This window comes from Equus asinus, chromosome 30, assembly GCF_041296235.1.
Source record: "Equus asinus isolate D_3611 breed Donkey chromosome 30, EquAss-T2T_v2, whole genome shotgun sequence".
Classification (NCBI taxonomy): domain Eukaryota; kingdom Metazoa; phylum Chordata; class Mammalia; order Perissodactyla; family Equidae; genus Equus; species Equus asinus.
In genome coordinates this window covers 27,068,126-27,086,138 of record NC_091819.1, presented here as the reverse complement: position 1 = coordinate 27,086,138, position 18,013 = coordinate 27,068,126, and the positions used below count along the sequence as shown (strand labels likewise).

Genomic DNA, 18,013 nt, shown 5'->3' with positions numbered 1-18,013 from the left:
TATATAAAGGTATCTATCATAAACCACTAAATGGGGGGCGAGGGGTCCTTGAAGGAAGGAGGTCAAAAGGTACGAACGTCCACTTATAGGATAAATAAGTACTAGGATGTAATGAACAACATGATGACCGTTAACACCGTTGTCTGATATGTAAGAAAGTTGTTAAGAGAGAGTAGATCCTGAGTTCTATCACAGGGAAAAACCAGATTTTTCTTTCTTTTTTTTGTACCTATCTGAGGTGATGGATGTTAACTAAACTTACTTTGGTAATCACTTCACAATCTATGTAAGCCGAATCATGGTGCCATCCCCCTTAAACTTGCACAGTGCTGCACCCCAATTATATCTCAATGTAACTGGAAAATAAATAAGTAAATAAGTACTGAATCAAAGCCTTATTTTTAGACATTGAATTCCTCACTCTCCTTCCCTTCCCTCGTTCTTTCTTTTTTTTCCTTTCTTCTTTCCTTTCCTTTTTATTTCTTATTTCTTAAACCAATATAAGCAATAGCGCAATGAACATCCTTTTGCATAGATCTTTGGCACTCATCTGATTACTTTATTAGAATAAATGCCCAAAAGGCTTGTGCCAGCTTTACCCCAACAACACTATGTGAGCATGTCTGTCTTCTCTGCCCCCGCTTTTGTTTCCCTACTGATTTGTTAAAATTGTTTGTCTACGGATGTTATTCCAGTTTCTGTCATTTCTGTTGCATTTTTGCCCCCTCTGCTAGCTGTCTTTGTCCTTTTTTCTGTGTCTAGGGAGGCTGTCCCGGGTCTGAACAGCTAGAGGAGCAGCTACACTTAGCCACTAGGTAGCTATGTGACCTCGTGCAAGTAATTTAGGTCTCATTTTCCTTTGCATGTACAAAATTGGGATAATTACCTTATAGGGTTGTAATTAGCGTCATCTGAGTTGTGTGTGTAAAATATATACCACAGTGCCTGGCACATAGCTAGCGTTTGATAAAGGATAGCTGTTATTATAATTTACAGAATTTGAATGTTTATGTAGTCACATTTAATTTTCCTTTAGCCATAGTATTATGCTTAGGTAATACCCTGAGTCTATATGAACATACACCTGTATTTTCTGGAAAATTCTATCATTTCTTTGGTTTTGTACTTCACATTTAAAACCTTTAATCCATATGGAATGCATTTTGCTGTTTGTTATTGAGTGATGATGTTGTTATATATCTTTTCCTTATACGGTTAATCAGTTTTCCCAACATTTAATGAACATCTCATCCCTTGCCCACAGATTTGAAATGCTGCTTTTATTACGTACAAAATTTGCCAAGATACTTGAACTAATTCTTGGATTTTCTCTTTTGTTTCATGGATGTGTGTAACTATTCCTGTATCGATTACTACTCTGTTTTATTTATTGTGGCTTTACAATATGTTTTAATGTCTGACAGGGAATGTGCCATCTTATTTTAAAGATTTTTACTTTTTCCTTTTTCTCCCCAAAGCCCCCCGGTACATAGTTGTATATTCTTCGTTGTGGGTCCTTCTAGTTGTGGCATGTGAGACGCTGCCTCAGCGTGGTTTGATGAGCAGTGCCATGTCCGCGCCCAGGATTCGAACCAACGAAACACTGGGCCGCCTGCAGCGGAGCGCGCGAACTTAACCACTCGGCCACGGGGCCAGCCCCAGGAAATGTGCCATCTTATAATTATATTTTCCAAAGTTTCTAGGATATTCTTATATATCAATACTTTTACATTAAGTTTAAACTTAGCAAACTGATATTTAAATAATTCTGAATAGCATTAAAGATACAGCTTAATTTGATGGAGAATATCTTTTACAGTTTAATGTTCCAATGCAAGAACATAGGGTGTCCCTCTATTCATGTTCTTAAATAAAAGTACCTCAGAAAAAGTTCATAGTTACCTTAATAGTATTAATAGTGAATATTGCTTGGTAAGCTTATTTCTAAGTATTTCGAAAGCTTTTGGTCTTATGGGTGCTATCCCTTTGACCATTTTTTTTTTTCTAACTGGTAATTGCTCTTACACAGAAATTTACTTTTATAAATCATTATAACCAGTCACCCTATTGAACTTAATCTTTTCTAAAAATTTTAAGGTGATTTTATTGATTTTTCAAGCAATTACATTATTTGCAAATATTGTAATTCAGTCTTATTTCTAATATTCATAACTCATTTTTCTTGTTTTATTACATTGGTTAGAACATTTAAAACACTGTTTAATAACAGCAATAATAACAGAAATCTCTATTTTTCTGTCTTTAATGGTGATGTTCCGGTCTGTAATGGGAAAGCCTCTTGTGTTTTACTATTGAGGATAATACTGGCTCTCTTCCCAATGCTTTCTCTTTTGTCTTTAAACATGTTCTTTCGCATGCTATAATCAGTAGAAACAGAGAAGAGTGGCTCATCATTTTCTTCTCCACATTGACAATATTTTTCTCAGTGACTACCAGCTATTTCAGTCAAAAATTCTATGTGTTCTAAATTTGCCAATAGTTCATTTTCAGGGAGAAAATTGTTTGTTTTGCTTCCTTTTTGTTGTTTTCTTTTTGTTACCTTTGCAGAGGAAAGGCTAATGACGTGCTGATCTTTCTCATTTGTCACAATCTCGGTGATGCTGAACATGTGCCCCACAAGCTTCCCCACTGGCTTGGTGCTGATACTGGGGTGCCACAACCGCAGCACCTTGTCATCCCCTGAAAAGAAGGACATGGGAAGATTATTTCCTCAGGGATACCGGTGGTCAAAGTTTAGTCTCTCTCACGCGATCGCATCCTTATCTTTCTTCTAATATCACATCACAGTCTGTTTCTCCCAGGATGCATTCTATGATTGACTTACCAAGAGGCTAGCCTGGTTTTTGGATCTGCTGCTTCTCGTCGAGGCTGTTTTGTAGTAATTTTATTTACACATACAAATGTGAATTCTTATAAATATTTTATGAATCCTTTTCTTGATTCAATACTTTCCTACTCATTCATGCATTAATGTATTATTTATACTTTATTTACTTCCACAAAGTATTTAAGGCAGCTGTTCTTTTGTTTTCACGTTCTTAAATTATGCAAACATTACAATAAGAAAAGAAATCAAAGGAAGAGGAAAATTGCACATAACCTCTTCCATTATGACAAATCAAGCGTTTTCGTTTTTCCATCTTCCCTTCTAGCACATATCCACAAGCACAGGTAATTTGTATGTAGCCACCATCATAGCATAGACACAATCTTTTTAATTGTCAAAATCATATGAGCACATGATAAAAGATTTAAACAGTATGGAGGGTATAATTTTTGTAAAAAATGTCTTTTTTCCCCTCATAATCCCTACTTCCGCTCCCTATAGGTAATCACTGCTAACTTTTTTTTTATCTCTTTCAAAGAGACTTTTTATTTTCAGAGTTAAGAATAACACTTTTCCATTCATATCTAAATATTTCAGATTATTTTCAGGAAGTACTTAGGAAGATTACCATTTCTCAACAACAAAAAATCAGTATTCCTAATTTTTACCTTTGATATACACATAAAAAATATATTATAAATGTTTGCCAAAATACAAAAATCACTGCTTTAAAATGCATTTTTACAAAGAAATCATGGCATACTATACTGAATGCATATAAAGACAGCTCAAACTAAAATTTTGTAGAATAGATTTATCATTTTGTTATTATATGTAGATTGAACGGAAAGTCACTTCCTTTTTTTTTCTAGCTTTATTGAGATATAATTGACACATAATATTGTGTAAGTTTAAGGTGTACATGTGATAATTTGATCTATGTATATATTGCAAAATGATTACCACAATAAGGTTAGGTAACACATCCATCACCTCACATAGTTAACTTTTTTTGGTGTGTCATGAGAACTTTTAAGATCTACTCTCTTTGCAACTTTACAATACAGTATTATTAACTATAGTCACCACACTGTACATTAGCTCCCCAGAACTTATTCATCTTATAGATGGAAATTGGTACCCTTTTTAAAATATAAATTTTATATTAAATATAATTAAATATAATTAATATAAAATATGAATATTTGATATTATAAAATAAAATATGATTAAATAAATATATTTAATGTAACTTTAGAAAAATGTTAGATATATTTCTAGGTACATTTTTCTACCCACTATTTCTTTTTCATTTATGGAAGACCACGGGTCCATGCCTTCATAATTGTCATTTTAGTTTTTGTCTATTTGTCTATTGATAAATGGTTCTGAATATTCTAGTTTTGCAGTTTATTCAGCAACACAACAATAAATAATTATTGTATTTTGGATTACATACTGAGGATAAATTCCCAAAAGTGGGATCACGGCATTAAGGTGTATCAAAATTGTTATGATTTTAAAACATATTATTAGGTTGCTTTCCAAAATGGTCGTACCAAATCCAAAGGCCATCAGCTCTACATGATGACACCAGTTTCATCAGACTCTGGCCAGCACAGGGACATTATCATGATTTTAAGTGTTTGCCATTTTAATAGGTATAAAAGGATACTTTGTTTTAATTTATATGATAGCTAATACTGTTGAGTATTATCTCCCATGTATATCTGCTTATCATATCTCCTTCCTCTGTGAGTCGTTTGACCATATTCTTTACCCATGATCTATCAGAATTTAGATGATATTAAAAATTAAAATTTAATTAAAAATTTATTGTTATGTACATGCACACATCCAGTTTTATGATAAAGACTGGCTAACTGTTCACCAAACCCATATTGTCTCTTACTGGGTACACAGCTAGACTACATTTCCCAGACTCCCTTGCAGTTAGGTGTGGTCACCTTACTGACTTTTAGCTAGTGAACTATGAGGGTTGATTTTAGATTTTACAAGACTGAGAAGAAATACATTTCCATTGTGTTTGAGTCACACATTTTGGGGTTTATTTGTTGTAGCAGCTAGTGTTACCTGAACTAATGTGTAGTTGTAATCTAATTGTATTTTTTTTTTTTAAGGAAGACTACCCCTGAGCTTACATCTGCTGCCAATCCTCCTCTTTTTTTTTTTTTTTTTTTGCTGAGGAAGACTAGCTCTGAGCTAACATCCATGCTCATCTTCCTCTACTTTATATGTGGGATGCCTACCACAGTGTAGCTTGCTAAGCGTGCCATGTCCACACCCGCGATCTGAACCAGTGAATCCCAGGCCACTGAAGCAGAACGTGCACACTTAACCGCTGTGCCACTGTGCTGGCCCCTAATTGTACTCTTTAAAAAAGTAATCTAAACCATGTATAATCGTTTACAAAATATAGGATATTTTTAAGAGACTGGATTCTCTATTGCACAAATAATTAAATGTCATCCTGGAAGCTGAGTCATAAAAATATCAAAGAATTTAGGGGCTGGCCCCATGGTCGAGTGGTTAAGTTCGCGCACTCTGCTGCAGGCAGCCCAGTGTTTTGTCAGTTCGAATCCTGGGTGCAGACATGGCACTGCTCATCAAACCATGCTGAGGCGGCGTCCCACATGCCACAACTAGAGGGACCCACAACAAAGAATATACAACTATGTACGGGGGGCTTTGGGGAGAAAAAGGAAAAAAATAAAATCTTTAAAAAAAAAAAATCAAAGAATTTCAAGTTGGCACCCTAGAAGTTATATCATTCAACTCTCTTATATCATAAAAGAAAGAAACTAACTCTTAAAGATTTAACAATTTTAATTAAATGATTCAATTCGATTTAACTTAATTTAATTTAATTATTTAAATGTTATTTGTCCAGATCACATTTCAGAAAATGACGTCACAATTAGGAATACTGTGATGCATTGTTAAGTATCTTACTTATTACCAAGAATCTTTACGGCACTAGAAAAAAAAGAATTGTATAATTGCATTATAACCTAAGTTATAATTTATATGTAGTCTAAGTTATAATTCACAATTTCTATATAAAAAACCTAAAATTCAAAATGGTCATTTTAATTAATCAGGTAGCATGCCTGTGGCCGCCCGCAGGATGAATTTGCTGATATATATGGGATTTTTTAGTAAATAAACTTATCCAAACTGAAAGAACCAGTTGGGTAAGAAGAATTAGATGATTTGCTGGTTGGATATTTGTAAGCCAGGTAAATGTGATAGATATAGAGGGTTCCATAATTCTACGATTATTTTGTTGGGCCCCATGAAAAAGAAACATAGCATTTTCTCTACCTTTTTCTTTCTCGCCTTTGAGTATCTCAATCCATCCTTCAACTCTTAGCATAGCTCTCCCTCCAAAAATATTCCAGGATGTCTTCACATTCTTCAAAACTTAGTGCCCCTGCCTATGTGCCCTCTCCCCCTGTCATCTTTCATAATTGATTATTTATTTGACTGAGCCATCCAGTAGACTCCAAGTACCTTGAAGGCAGGATTTTTCTTGTTTATTATGGCATCTCTAGTGTGAAACCATAAAAATGGTATACGTTTATAGTAGGAGTTCAACAAGTATTTATTGAATGGCTTCAATAACTTCAGTGTTGGGACTATGGCTTCTAGCTCAGAGGTATAACTAAGTGACAAAAGACTGGGAAAATGTGGATCTTTGTTGAATGTTCCTCTGACTCCTTTGATAAGGCCAGCTGTTTTATTCTAGAGGTTCTCACATCCTGAAGCATTTTTAGAGGTGGGCTGAAAAAACTCAGGGTACAGCTGACTCTTAGTTCAATTTTCAGGCAACTGCTGTGGATTGAATTGTATCTCCTGTAAATTCATACGTTGAGGCCCTAACCTCTAATGTGATGGTGTTTGGAGACGGGGCCTTTGAAAGGTCATTAGATTTAGATGAGGTCATAAGAGCGGGGCCCTAATGATGAGAGTAGTGCCCTAATGAGAAGAGACATCAAAGAGCATGGTCTCTCTTGCTCTCTACCTGCCCTGTGAGGATATAGTGAGAAGATGGCCATCTACAAGCTGGGAAGATTGTCTTCATTAGAAATCGACCATACTGGTACCTTGATCTTGGACTTCTAACCTCTAGAACTATGAGAAAATTAATTTCTGTTGTTTAAGCCCCCGAGCCTAGGGTATTTTGTTAGTATAGTCTGAGCTGACCAAGACAGTAATCAAGATATTTTAAGGACTATTGTCAATGGGTAAGTGGGATATTTTCTCAAATTTAAAACTTTCATGTTACCCTAATTAAGAATAAGAGGGAAAATTTCTTGAGAAATTACTGTACACTTGGCATTTTTCTAGATGTTGAGGATACAAAGAAATTCTAGTATTGACCCTGCCCAGAATCCACTTTTTCAGAAGACCAAACCTTATACTCTTTTAGACTTAATTCCAACATTTCCTCCCTAATGCCTTCCCTGATCACCTTGCCCAGCCTCAGAAGGAGTTAAGACTTCTTCCATGTTCTTGGGGTGTTTTCTTCAGATTTCTTTTATAGTATGAATCTTATTCAATTAAAATTGTCTCTTTACACATCTGTTCACCCATTGTCTGGTGAGCCTTACATCTCTCATTTAGAGCAGTGTTTGACAAATAGTAAGTGCTTAATACGTATTTGCTAGGTAAATGAGGTGGCTAGTAGAGTCACCCATGAAGGGGTTAAGAATACATATTTTGAGAAAGTCTGCCTTAATTTGAAACCTGGCTCTATCACTTACCAGCTTTATGACTTTGAGTAAGTCATTTCGCCTCTCTGTATCTAAGTTTCCTTATCTATACAATGGGGATAAACGGAACTTACGTCATAGCTTTATCATGGAGATTAAATGGGACCATCCATGTCTAATCCGAACAGTTCCTGGACTGGAGCTGACTGTTATTACTACTACTATTCTTCTTCTTCTAAATCCCTGCCATGGACAATGGATTGTACAAAATTTTTCAGGAAGAGAGAGAGGAATTGATACACAGATGTATGAAACGTGGTCCCTGCTACTGAGAGTTTATAATATAATAGAGCAATAAGCAAGCATGAAAGATATAGAGGGAACATAAGTATTCATAGAAAGAATATGAAATCTGAAGATAGGACTTGATACTATAATATATGATGGTTCACAGGGGGTTAATTCCTTGTTTCTGTGTTATTTTCCACTTATTTTCTTTCCTTTTTTTTTTGTTAATCTAGGATTTTCAATAAAGTCACACATAAAAGATAGGATTTTCTTTCTTTCAGCAAGCTCTTATCCCAGTGTGTGAGTCACTTGGTCAAGTGCGTCACTCTTGACGAGATGAGCTGGCTCAGTTCATCGAGGAAAGCAAGGGAGGGTGCACCTGTAGTGAACCAGATACTGTGGCCCAGGAGGACGGGGGCTGGGAGCAAAGAGGACTGACTCGTGCTCGGTTCCCCCAGCTAATATGTTGCATGGGTTGTGGCAAATCATTCTCTTTTCTGGGGCCTCAATTTCCTTATCTGTACGATTTTGATCTGCATGATTCCTTCCAACTCTAAAGTTTTATGGCTGTGTGCTCTGGAGGGAGAGAGTACTACAGTGAGCAGAGGGCAATCTGGAACTTTCAAAGGTAATGAGAAAAACCCCAGATGATCAGTTACATGTTTCAAACTGAATAATTTCAATAATGCCCTATCTTGCCTGCATTCGCTTTTCACTGGCAGTGGCCAAGAAGTATCACATTACTCAGGTGGGTTCAGAACCCTGAGCCTCAGGCCCACAGATAGTCCTAGACAATGTTGGCCAGGGTATCACCTGAAATGGCCATTATCACTCCTGGAGGATGAGGCCAGGCTCTCCCCAGAAGAAAATCTATGACTTGTGTCAATGAAGAAGGATGCAGTGGAAGATTGCCCCCTGAGAACTGTCCAGGCCTCTTAAACGAAGAGCTTTGTCCCTTGTGCATGGTGAAGGAAACCCAACCTTCCACAGGTTCCCTGTTGTCTATCACCAGGGTCCTCTGGCTCTGCTTGCTTTTCGTTGATAGTAATGGAATCCTTACATAGTCTGTGTGGTGGCTTTTTTGGAGCCAGAATGAGCAAAAAGGGACATGATTCTAAGCTCTAAATACCTACAGTATTTCATCTGTATTATTATTCTTATTCACTTGTTGACTGATGCTCCATTTTGTATTATAGCTATCTATAAACATGTCTTATTTGTACCATTAGATTTTGAATACTTGAAGGTTAGAATACAACCTGATTATTATGAGGTTCATAATGCCCGGTCCATAGAGGTTGTTCAATAAATATCGGTTGAATAAAATATGAATAAATGCATGCAGAGCCCCGAGATGACTTGGATGGCAGATAATTATTGTTATACACTAGACCTTCTAAACTAGGAGTTTAAGTCTTAAAATGGCCAATAGAGACAACTATTGGGTAAAAAAATTCTTGTTAGTCGCCAAAATAATGCTCAGGAAATTTTCAATTTTTTTTGTAAATACCTTGTCCTAGTTTGGTTTTTTTTTTTTTCTCCAAGAGCTTCTGATTTTTCAAGCTCATCAAATGTGCCCGCACATTTAACACATTCAACTATGCCTCGCAAAGCTGATGGTGTATTTTGAGTCATCAGCTGGTCCATGCAGTACATTTAGCACTGTGCTTGGCTGAGTTACTAATCAACAAAAGTATTCTCCTGAGAAAAACGTGTTTTCAGTTATTGAGGAATTGCATTTTCTGCTAATGGAGGCTCCATAGCTGTGACAATTCAGTTAGTTATGTATGGTGAAAAGTGTTAGTTGCTTGTCAGTCATACTGCTAACGAGCACTGAGGTTAACGAGAGTCAAATGCCTTCATCCATAAACACTAAGTAGTTTCACTCCCAGAACTTTACCAAACAGATTTTGTTTTCTAGAAATGATTAAAATACTTAAGATTACAAAGTATATGAAAGTTGGTCAATTCTTATGTTTTGTATTCTTTTGTGTGAGAACAAAGGGCTGTCCAAAGGAGGGCGATCAGATTAATATGACAGTGTATATTTTTAGAAAAATCAGATTTTAGAAGTCAAATCTCATTTTAGTCACATATTTAAGTATTGCTTTTTCAAAGGATTTCATGTGCAGAGTTTGAGTTGAAGTAGGCTAGAAGGCTATTCTTTTTACCTAACTGAAGATACACAGTGGTCGGTGCAGCATCCATCGCAATTTGATTCCCAGGGAATTTTGCAGCTTCCTTGTGCCCCACTACTGCACTTTCCTTCCCTCATTTCTTGAAGTGCCCACCACCACCTTTTGATGTGTGGTTTAGACGAGGAAACATGCCCATTTCCATTGCAAGTAATAATCCAAGACTGTCATCAACTCAAGAAGGGGCAATGGCGATCAAGAAATTCTGATACAAACATTCCATTTCTTTTTTTGAAAACATCTAAATTTAGTATTTGTTTCCCTATGTGTGTAGACCTCAGTACGGAGCTCTTGGAATGATAACCTTAATTAGTACAGCTTACAGGCTTGGATTCCTGTTTGTTCTTAGAATCATCACTACCAAGCTTCTGGAAACTTGCTCCCAGTCCAAGCCACTACTCCCACATACTACTTTGCAGACTTCTTATCCATATGCCTTCTTTTCCTTTCTTCATGACCTTAGTTGAAATTTAGAAGTTCGTGACCAATTAATGCTTTGCTTTTCTGAATATACAAAGCTGTGACTATGTATTAAATAACGTCTAATTGGTAAACTGAGTTCCAAATTCTCCAAAAGACATTTTAGTTTATCTCCCTATGAACAGGAATTTCTTTAATCAATGGAATCAGAGTATTTTAAGGTCAAAGGGATCTTGGAATTTACGTAGTCCAACTTCCTCATTTTATCAGATAAAGAAAATGAGCGACAAGGAGAGATTAAGTGATAGTTGGAAATCACATACTTGGTTAGCGGCCAGCTTATGACTAAACTCAACTCTTCTAACTTCTAGTGCATTGTCTTCATTGTTTTGCTTTCTAGGAGACTACTATACAATTTTTTAAAGTAATATTTGAATCATAGGCTAATTTTAACTGAGTGTTATGGAAGGCCCAAAGCTGAGCACAGGTTTAAATATAAACCTCAAATGCAAGTGTACTTGAAAAAGAATTAATTTTATACCCTCAGGGGAGATTACCCAGTCATGAAGTGAGATGCAGCTATCTTTGTACTTAATTTCAATGTGTTGTAAATGGATCGAATTAACATTTATTGAGAACTTCTTGTGTGCCAGGCATACATTATCTCAATTAATCTTACATATCAGCATATGAAGTAGGTGTTTTTGTTTCTGTTAGCATTATTCTTAGCTAGTTTGTATTGAGTTTGTATTGATTTATTAAGTGCAAGACTCTGTGCCCAGTACTTTTTTTGGATTTGTTTAATTCTGATAATAGCCTTGTGAGTAGGTACTATTATCAGCTCCACTTTACAGATGAGATTGAAGCTTAGAGGAGTGAAATGACCTGCCCAAGGCCACACAGCTTGCTAGTAAGAGAGCCAGGATTTGCACCTGGACTGTCTGACTCCAGAGCCCAGGCTCAAAGCCATCACACTGGAATGGAAGCCCAAGATCATAGATCAGGAGCCCGAGGCTCAGAGATTATTTCCGTCTTCTACCTCCCCCTCAGGCTTCTGAGATGGTCAGCTTCTCCTCCATCTCAGCAGAAGGCCTTGTTTTTATCCCCCACTCCGATTAGCTCTTAACTGTTGGTATGTTTCAAGGCTCTATCCTTGGCCCTCTTGTCTGTTAACTCTAGAACGCTGGCTCCTGACCTTTTTGGTCATGAACCCTTTGAATATTTGGTAACATTTTGACTTTCTCTCCAGAAAATGCACACAGACACACATGTGTCATTCTACCTTGGGGGCTCCAAGGCTCCTTTCAAGCCCACACTTGGGCCCCGGGCTAGGAACTCATGCTGTCACACACTGAAGTAAGTTCTAGATAAGTTAGAGAACTAAAAGCAAAATATAAACAAAAGAAGGAGAAAATAGTATAATAAAATTTGTTTCACATATTTTCAGGCTGAGTGACATCAAATCCAAAGCCACAAAGAAAAAGACTGAGATCTGACTTTACACAAAGTTTAAAATTTTCTAAAAGGTTTTCCCAGCAGTAAAATTCTATAACTTTATGAAAATTTGATAACCATGTTAATTAAAGAGAGCACTGTTTGCAAAGTAGAAAATCTCTGTGCAACATGAACTGTCCTCTTACCTCCAGTGACAATCACATTTGCTTTTATACAGTAACAAAAAGTGTTGGCTCCTCTTGGCATGGCAAACTCTCTGACAGGCCTGGGAAACACAAATTAGATGTCAACCTTGTATAATTTTCTTTATAAAACAAATTGCAAGGGGCTGGCCCCTTGGCAGAGTGGTTAAGTTTGCGTGCTCTGCTTTGGCGGCCCACGGTTTCACCGCTTTGGATCCTGGGCACAGACATGGCACCGCTTGTCAGGCCATGCTGAGGCGGCATCCCACATGCCACAACAGGAAGGACCCAAAATATACAGCTATGTACTGGGGGGATTTGGGGAGAAAAAGCAGAAAAAAAAGAAGATTGGCAATAGGTTGTTAGCTCAGGTGCCAATCTTTAAAAAAAAAAAAGCTAATTCCAATTTATAAATAGATTATAGTCAATAGGCTCATTTCTAAGTCGGTTGTAAATCCATTTACCCACAGAAAATATTAGAAATAATATTTACTGACCCAGAGAGTCTGCTTGCTCCATAATGCAGTGATATTAGCCCAGCACTTCATATCATTTCTGTCTAAGAAGAAACACAGCCTCCACGCTGGGGCTGGGCTGCGCTGGTGGTAAGGATGGTGGAGGTATGGCAGGTCTTAATCCAGAAAGCACATTCGGCAGCTGACTGAGCCCGTTTGGTAGCACATAATGCCAGGGACACATTTGGACACTTCCTCCTCTCTCAGCACCCACCTCCAACCTGCTGTCAAGTCCCACTGATTTTACCTCTGAAATATACCTGGAATCTGACCACTTCTTCCCATCCCACTGCAGCATCATGGTTCAATCCCATCTCCTCTGACCAGAACTCCTGAAATAAACTGCTCATTCCTCAGCTTCCACCATGGCCCATTCCTTTTTCCCCAATCCCATCCAAATCCTGTTGTCGCGTTTCAGCCAAAAGGGTCTTTGTAAAACATGAACTGTATCACATGGCTTCTCTCCAGTGGCTCCCCAATGCTCTTAAAAGCCACACTCTTGCACCTGGGCCCCCTGGCCCTGGGTGGTCCCTGTCACCTTTCCAGGCTCACCCCATGCCCTCTTCTTCCCCACACGCTATGATCCGGCCACGCTGCCCTCGCCTGCCTCCTTTCTGGGCACACTGAGCTCTTTCCCTCCTCAAGGCCTTCTGCAGAGGCGGAAGATATTCTTCGCCCAGATGCTAGCCATGCTAACAACCGTCCTTCTGTGGGTGTCAGCTGCAATGTTGCTTTCTCAGAAAGGTGTTTCCTGGACTCCACCCTCTGCCCCCACCAACTAAATAATGACTTTCATGCTATTCTCTCCTAGTACCGTGTTATTTTCCCTTAAAGTATATAGCATCTATCACACAATTTTAGTATGTATGTTTTGAGCATCATTTAATATTTCTGAGTAGTGTTGTGCTGAGCTTAAGTGAGAATATGTGAGCTTCAATCCTGGCTGCACCACTGTGCCTCAGTTTCCTCATTTATTCGATGAGATGGTAATAATACTGACCTCAGAGACCAGCAATAGTTGCAAGCCGTTAGTGCATGTGACCAGATGAGATAACAGGAGGAAACAGGGTCATTGTGAGGAGGGACCACCAGCAGGCACTGAAGACGGAGCGGGTGGGAAAGACAGCACCTGACCTTTGTCTGAAATGTGTATGTTCCTTTTTCTTTTCTTTTTTTTCCCTAAATACATATCAGCATACACTATTCTGTTCTCTGTTTTTTCGCTTAATAATATATCTTTAAGATCTTTCCAAATCAGTACATAAAAACTTTCTTATTCTTTTTTTATTGCCACAGAGTACTCCCCTGTATGATTAAACTATCATTTATCTAATTTCTGAGGGAGTCAAGCTTGTCTCAGATCTTTTGTGATTACAAATAGCGCTGCAATGAACAGTATTTCTTGGGAAAGTGTCATTTCGTACGCATGTATTTCTGTAAGACAAGTTCCTAGCAATGGCCTTGCAAGTCTAGGGGATGTGTACTTGTAATTTTGAGAGATACTGCAGCTCCTTTTAATTTTTTGGCCCAGTGGACTACGCTTCTTTAAATGCAGCTCTTTACAAAAACTGGGCCTCATAAAACCTAACTATTACGTAGCTTATTTTGGGGGGTTATCTTTGCGATATTGACTCTAAGGGAAATACCCGGAAGCATCACCCTGGACTTCAGGCATGAATGGATTTTCACGACAGCTACCTTACTTCTGGATTTAGGGTATAAAAGCAATGGACGTGAATTAAACACAAGCTGTGGAGTCCTCAAAGCACAGTCACAAAGCCAACGAGAGAGCATGGAGATGAAGTCTGAACTGCCGTCTTTGGAAGGATACAGATTTATGATTTGGCTTAAGCATCTTTGTTTAATGTCAGAAAAATTGTGAAGAAAACATTTGCTCAACTAAATTCAGGTATTTACATAAGAGTCCCTTACTGGAAACCAGGAGCCATATGTAGCTTTTTCCAATAAAGTTACTTTATTCTTCCTTAAGCCTAAGGTAAATAGCATTGCCTAGACCCCCACATCCAACTTCATCAACTCTTAACTTACAAGTCAACTTTATGAACTTCTTTACTTAGGTCAGAAATTCTCAAGGCCTTAGAGCAGTGGTTCCTAAATCTGGTTGTAGCATCAGAATTACTTTAGTTGTTAAAAAATAAGTTCCTGGTCCTTCCCTCTAACTTAATAGATCCGAATCTCCAAAGATGGTGCTCAGAGGTGTATACTAAATTTTTCCCCAAATTTTTTCTCATGTATACTTCTACAAAATTTACTTGTAAATTATATACATATATTACTCAATTAATATAGTACGTATATTATAAAACAAACAATAAAATGAGATTAATATTTAAAAGAAATAGAATTTCTAGAATTTTCTACCCACATTCTGATGGATCATCTTATATTCCCCCCTAGAGTATATGCACCCCGCTTTGGAGACCTCACAGGATTTGGGCTGGCTCCTGATACACTTTCAAGAAAGACTATGAGAGCTCTTTTTGATTCTTTTTCACAGGAGCCCCCACAAGAGGGGGAGTGGGAAGGGCAGACTTCCGCGGCCCTGACCTCAGGCAGGTGGAGCTCAACAGGGCTCATAATTTCCAGTGAGAAAGTTTGTTTCTCCTGTTGGATAGAAATACGGTCTTTATTTTCATGACCCACATAATCAAATGTATTACAAATGAATAAATGTGCCTTTAAATAAAACCTGTTTCAGTTAGGAAGGCTCATATAATTGATGCCAACCTGGAAAAAGCTTGAAAGATGAACTGCTTTTCACAGATATTTCATATACATATTCAGCTGCATATTCTCAAACAGATTGCTTTTTCATTGTTACTTTAGGTGTATCTTACTCTAAAGAGAACACACAAGAGTGTTCAAAAGACAAACACTTTGTGAGAAACCTGTTGTAGTGAGCTCAGCTAGCATTTCTACAGCTTTTTACATCTGAAGAGTGAAGAGTGTTCACATGTACCCTGCCGTGTGGTGAGATATCTGGTTTGGGGCTTGAACTCGAGCCCAGGTCCTCCGCACTCTGCTCCCTCCTCAGGGATGGGGTGGAAGGGGTGAGGGGGGACCTCCTCTTGCCCAGGGTGCCTCAGTGAGCCCCCTGTAAATGCCACCCACAGCAGGATGGCACCAGACTCACACTCTCATTGTCCATTTTGTAACAAAATCAAGTGTTGATACCATGGGACTTTGAACATAGAAGGCTCCCAATAAATATTTGTTTGAAACCCTTAAGGGACAAAAAGCTGGCTGATGATACCACTTTCCAGAGTCACGTAGGATAGAAATGTATGGATTCTGGGATGTTCCCTCTGAATTTTTCCCCGGTACTCTTGAGATAATAGCACTTCGGGAAGGGAAACATTTTCTAACAATTTCTTCAAAATGGAAAAAAAAAAACCCATTGAACTGTCAAAAGACTGCCCGAATGAGAGCGTAGTCAGCTCAGTTTTCCTGCTGTTGTTAGAAAAGTTCTCCAGCTTTGACCTGGGGCGGGAAGCGGGGTGATCAGATAGAAGGTAAAGGGTGACTCCTGGGGGCACGTGTCACATGATTGGGTTTTTACTGAATGTAAGGTGATGCCCAGACAGGAAGGCATTCCAAGGGGATCATGTGATTGCTAAAGAAGATCCATTGAGCAAACAGTGTGTCCTTCTCTCTTTTCTGCCCTGGCAGTGGGGATAGTTGTTGGGAGTGAGGGCAGGGGACCAAGAAGAAGGCATTTTTATTTTCTCCCTGATGATGTGAAGTAAGAAATTTCAGAGTGCCCTAGGTAAAGCTATTTTTTAAAGTGGTCCTCACTTTGAATTATCACCTGTCATTGATCCACATTGTGCCCATTACCAAGGGACAAGAGAGGGTACAATAGAAAACTCTATATCAGGACTTGGCAAACCTTTCCTTTAAAGAAGCAAATGATAAATATTTTAGACTTTGCCAAATAGTTTCTGTTATCACAACTACTCAGCTCTGCCCTTGTAGCACAGAAACAGCCATAAATAATACATCCACAAGTAAGCACAACCGTGTTCCTATACAACTTTAATTTTTTTTTTAAGATTTTATTTTTCCTTTTTCTCCACAAAGCCCCCCAGTACATAGTTGTATACATTTTAGTTGTGGGTCCTTCCAGTTGTGGCATGTGGGATGCCGCCTCAGCATGGCCTGACGAGCGATGCCATGTCCATGCCCAGGATTCGAATTGGTAAAACCTTGGGCTGCCAAAGTGGAGCGCGCAAACTTAACCACTCGGCCACAGGGCCGGCCCCTACACAACACTATGACCAAGGAAATGTGAATTTCATATTATTTTCATGGGTCACGAAATATTCTTCTTCTCCTAACTTTTTCAACCATTTAAAAATGTAAGAACCATTCTTAGTTTGCAGATGTGAAGACACAGGTGGCCCTCGGGATTGGCCCTCAGTACTTTCTGACCACTGTTCTGGATGCAAGACCATGAAGCCCAAACAGTACAAGTCTATAATAGCTCCACCTGCTCTCCTCAGCATTCAGATTCTTTTTTTTGATACTTTTCAGTGTCTTCATTAAGGAAACAAAAGGAGGAATAACATTTATTGATTTCTAACTATGTACAAGGCATTAAGCCAGACACTTTGTATGAGTAGATTTAGGTAATTTTTATGACTAGAAGGTTAGGTATATTCATTCCCATTGAAAGATGGGAAAACTGAGGCAAAGAAGAGCTAAAAGTAATGTGTTCCATGGTCACCAAACCAGTGAGTGCTAGGACAGAAACCAGTTCCGTCTGGCTCAACAGCAACCCTACTGAGGAGCACCACCCACTTTCCAATATAATCATGTGCCTCCAAGTTGGGCAACTAATAAAGGTAATGCCGAACAGTTAGTTGCTCATCTCTTGGAAATTGTCAAGTTATCGAAGGGTTAAAGGTTCAGCTTGCATCGTGCAACAGGCCGCCGTGCTTTCACAGCATAATTAATTGCAGATGTTCATTCTCTTGCCAGTACAAAGCTCCATTTGTCAAATTGCCATCCAGAATTATAACCAGAATGGTGATCATTTTTGAAATGGAAATTTTTTTGAGAGGAATTTTTTCCTGCCTTTTTGGGAGCTGTGCTGGCTCCCATTGTAACAGCTGGCCAATTATGTATTAGTATAAATGCAGTTTCATCTGGCTCAGCTTAAGACTAATTATAGGAAATTGCAGAAATAGGACTATGTTGGCTCTAGGGAGGGAGTGGACCCAACTCTCCGTCTGTGGAGATGACTCTCCAATGACACTGGCAGTTCAGGAAAGCATGATTACACTGCATCACTTGAGAAATCTCTTGGCTTCTAGATTTAGAAGTCGAGTGGCCCAAGGAAGTAATTGAAAAG

The 18,013-nt window shown here is 38.3% G+C and overlaps 1 protein-coding gene across 1 annotated transcript in view; it reads right to left on the bottom strand.

Moving 5' to 3' along the window:
- WDR64 (WD repeat domain 64) overlaps positions 1–18,013 on the bottom strand; it is a 115,825-nt gene that overhangs the window by 65,537 nt on the left and 32,275 nt on the right. Inside the window, exons 9-10 of the mRNA XM_014858920.3 lie at positions 12,128–12,207; positions 2,561–2,700 (exon numbers count right to left, since the gene is read on the bottom strand). Coding sequence (XP_014714406.1) covers positions 2,561–2,700; positions 12,128–12,207 — 220 coding nt within the window. The remainder of the gene's footprint in view (positions 1–2,560; positions 2,701–12,127; positions 12,208–18,013) is intronic.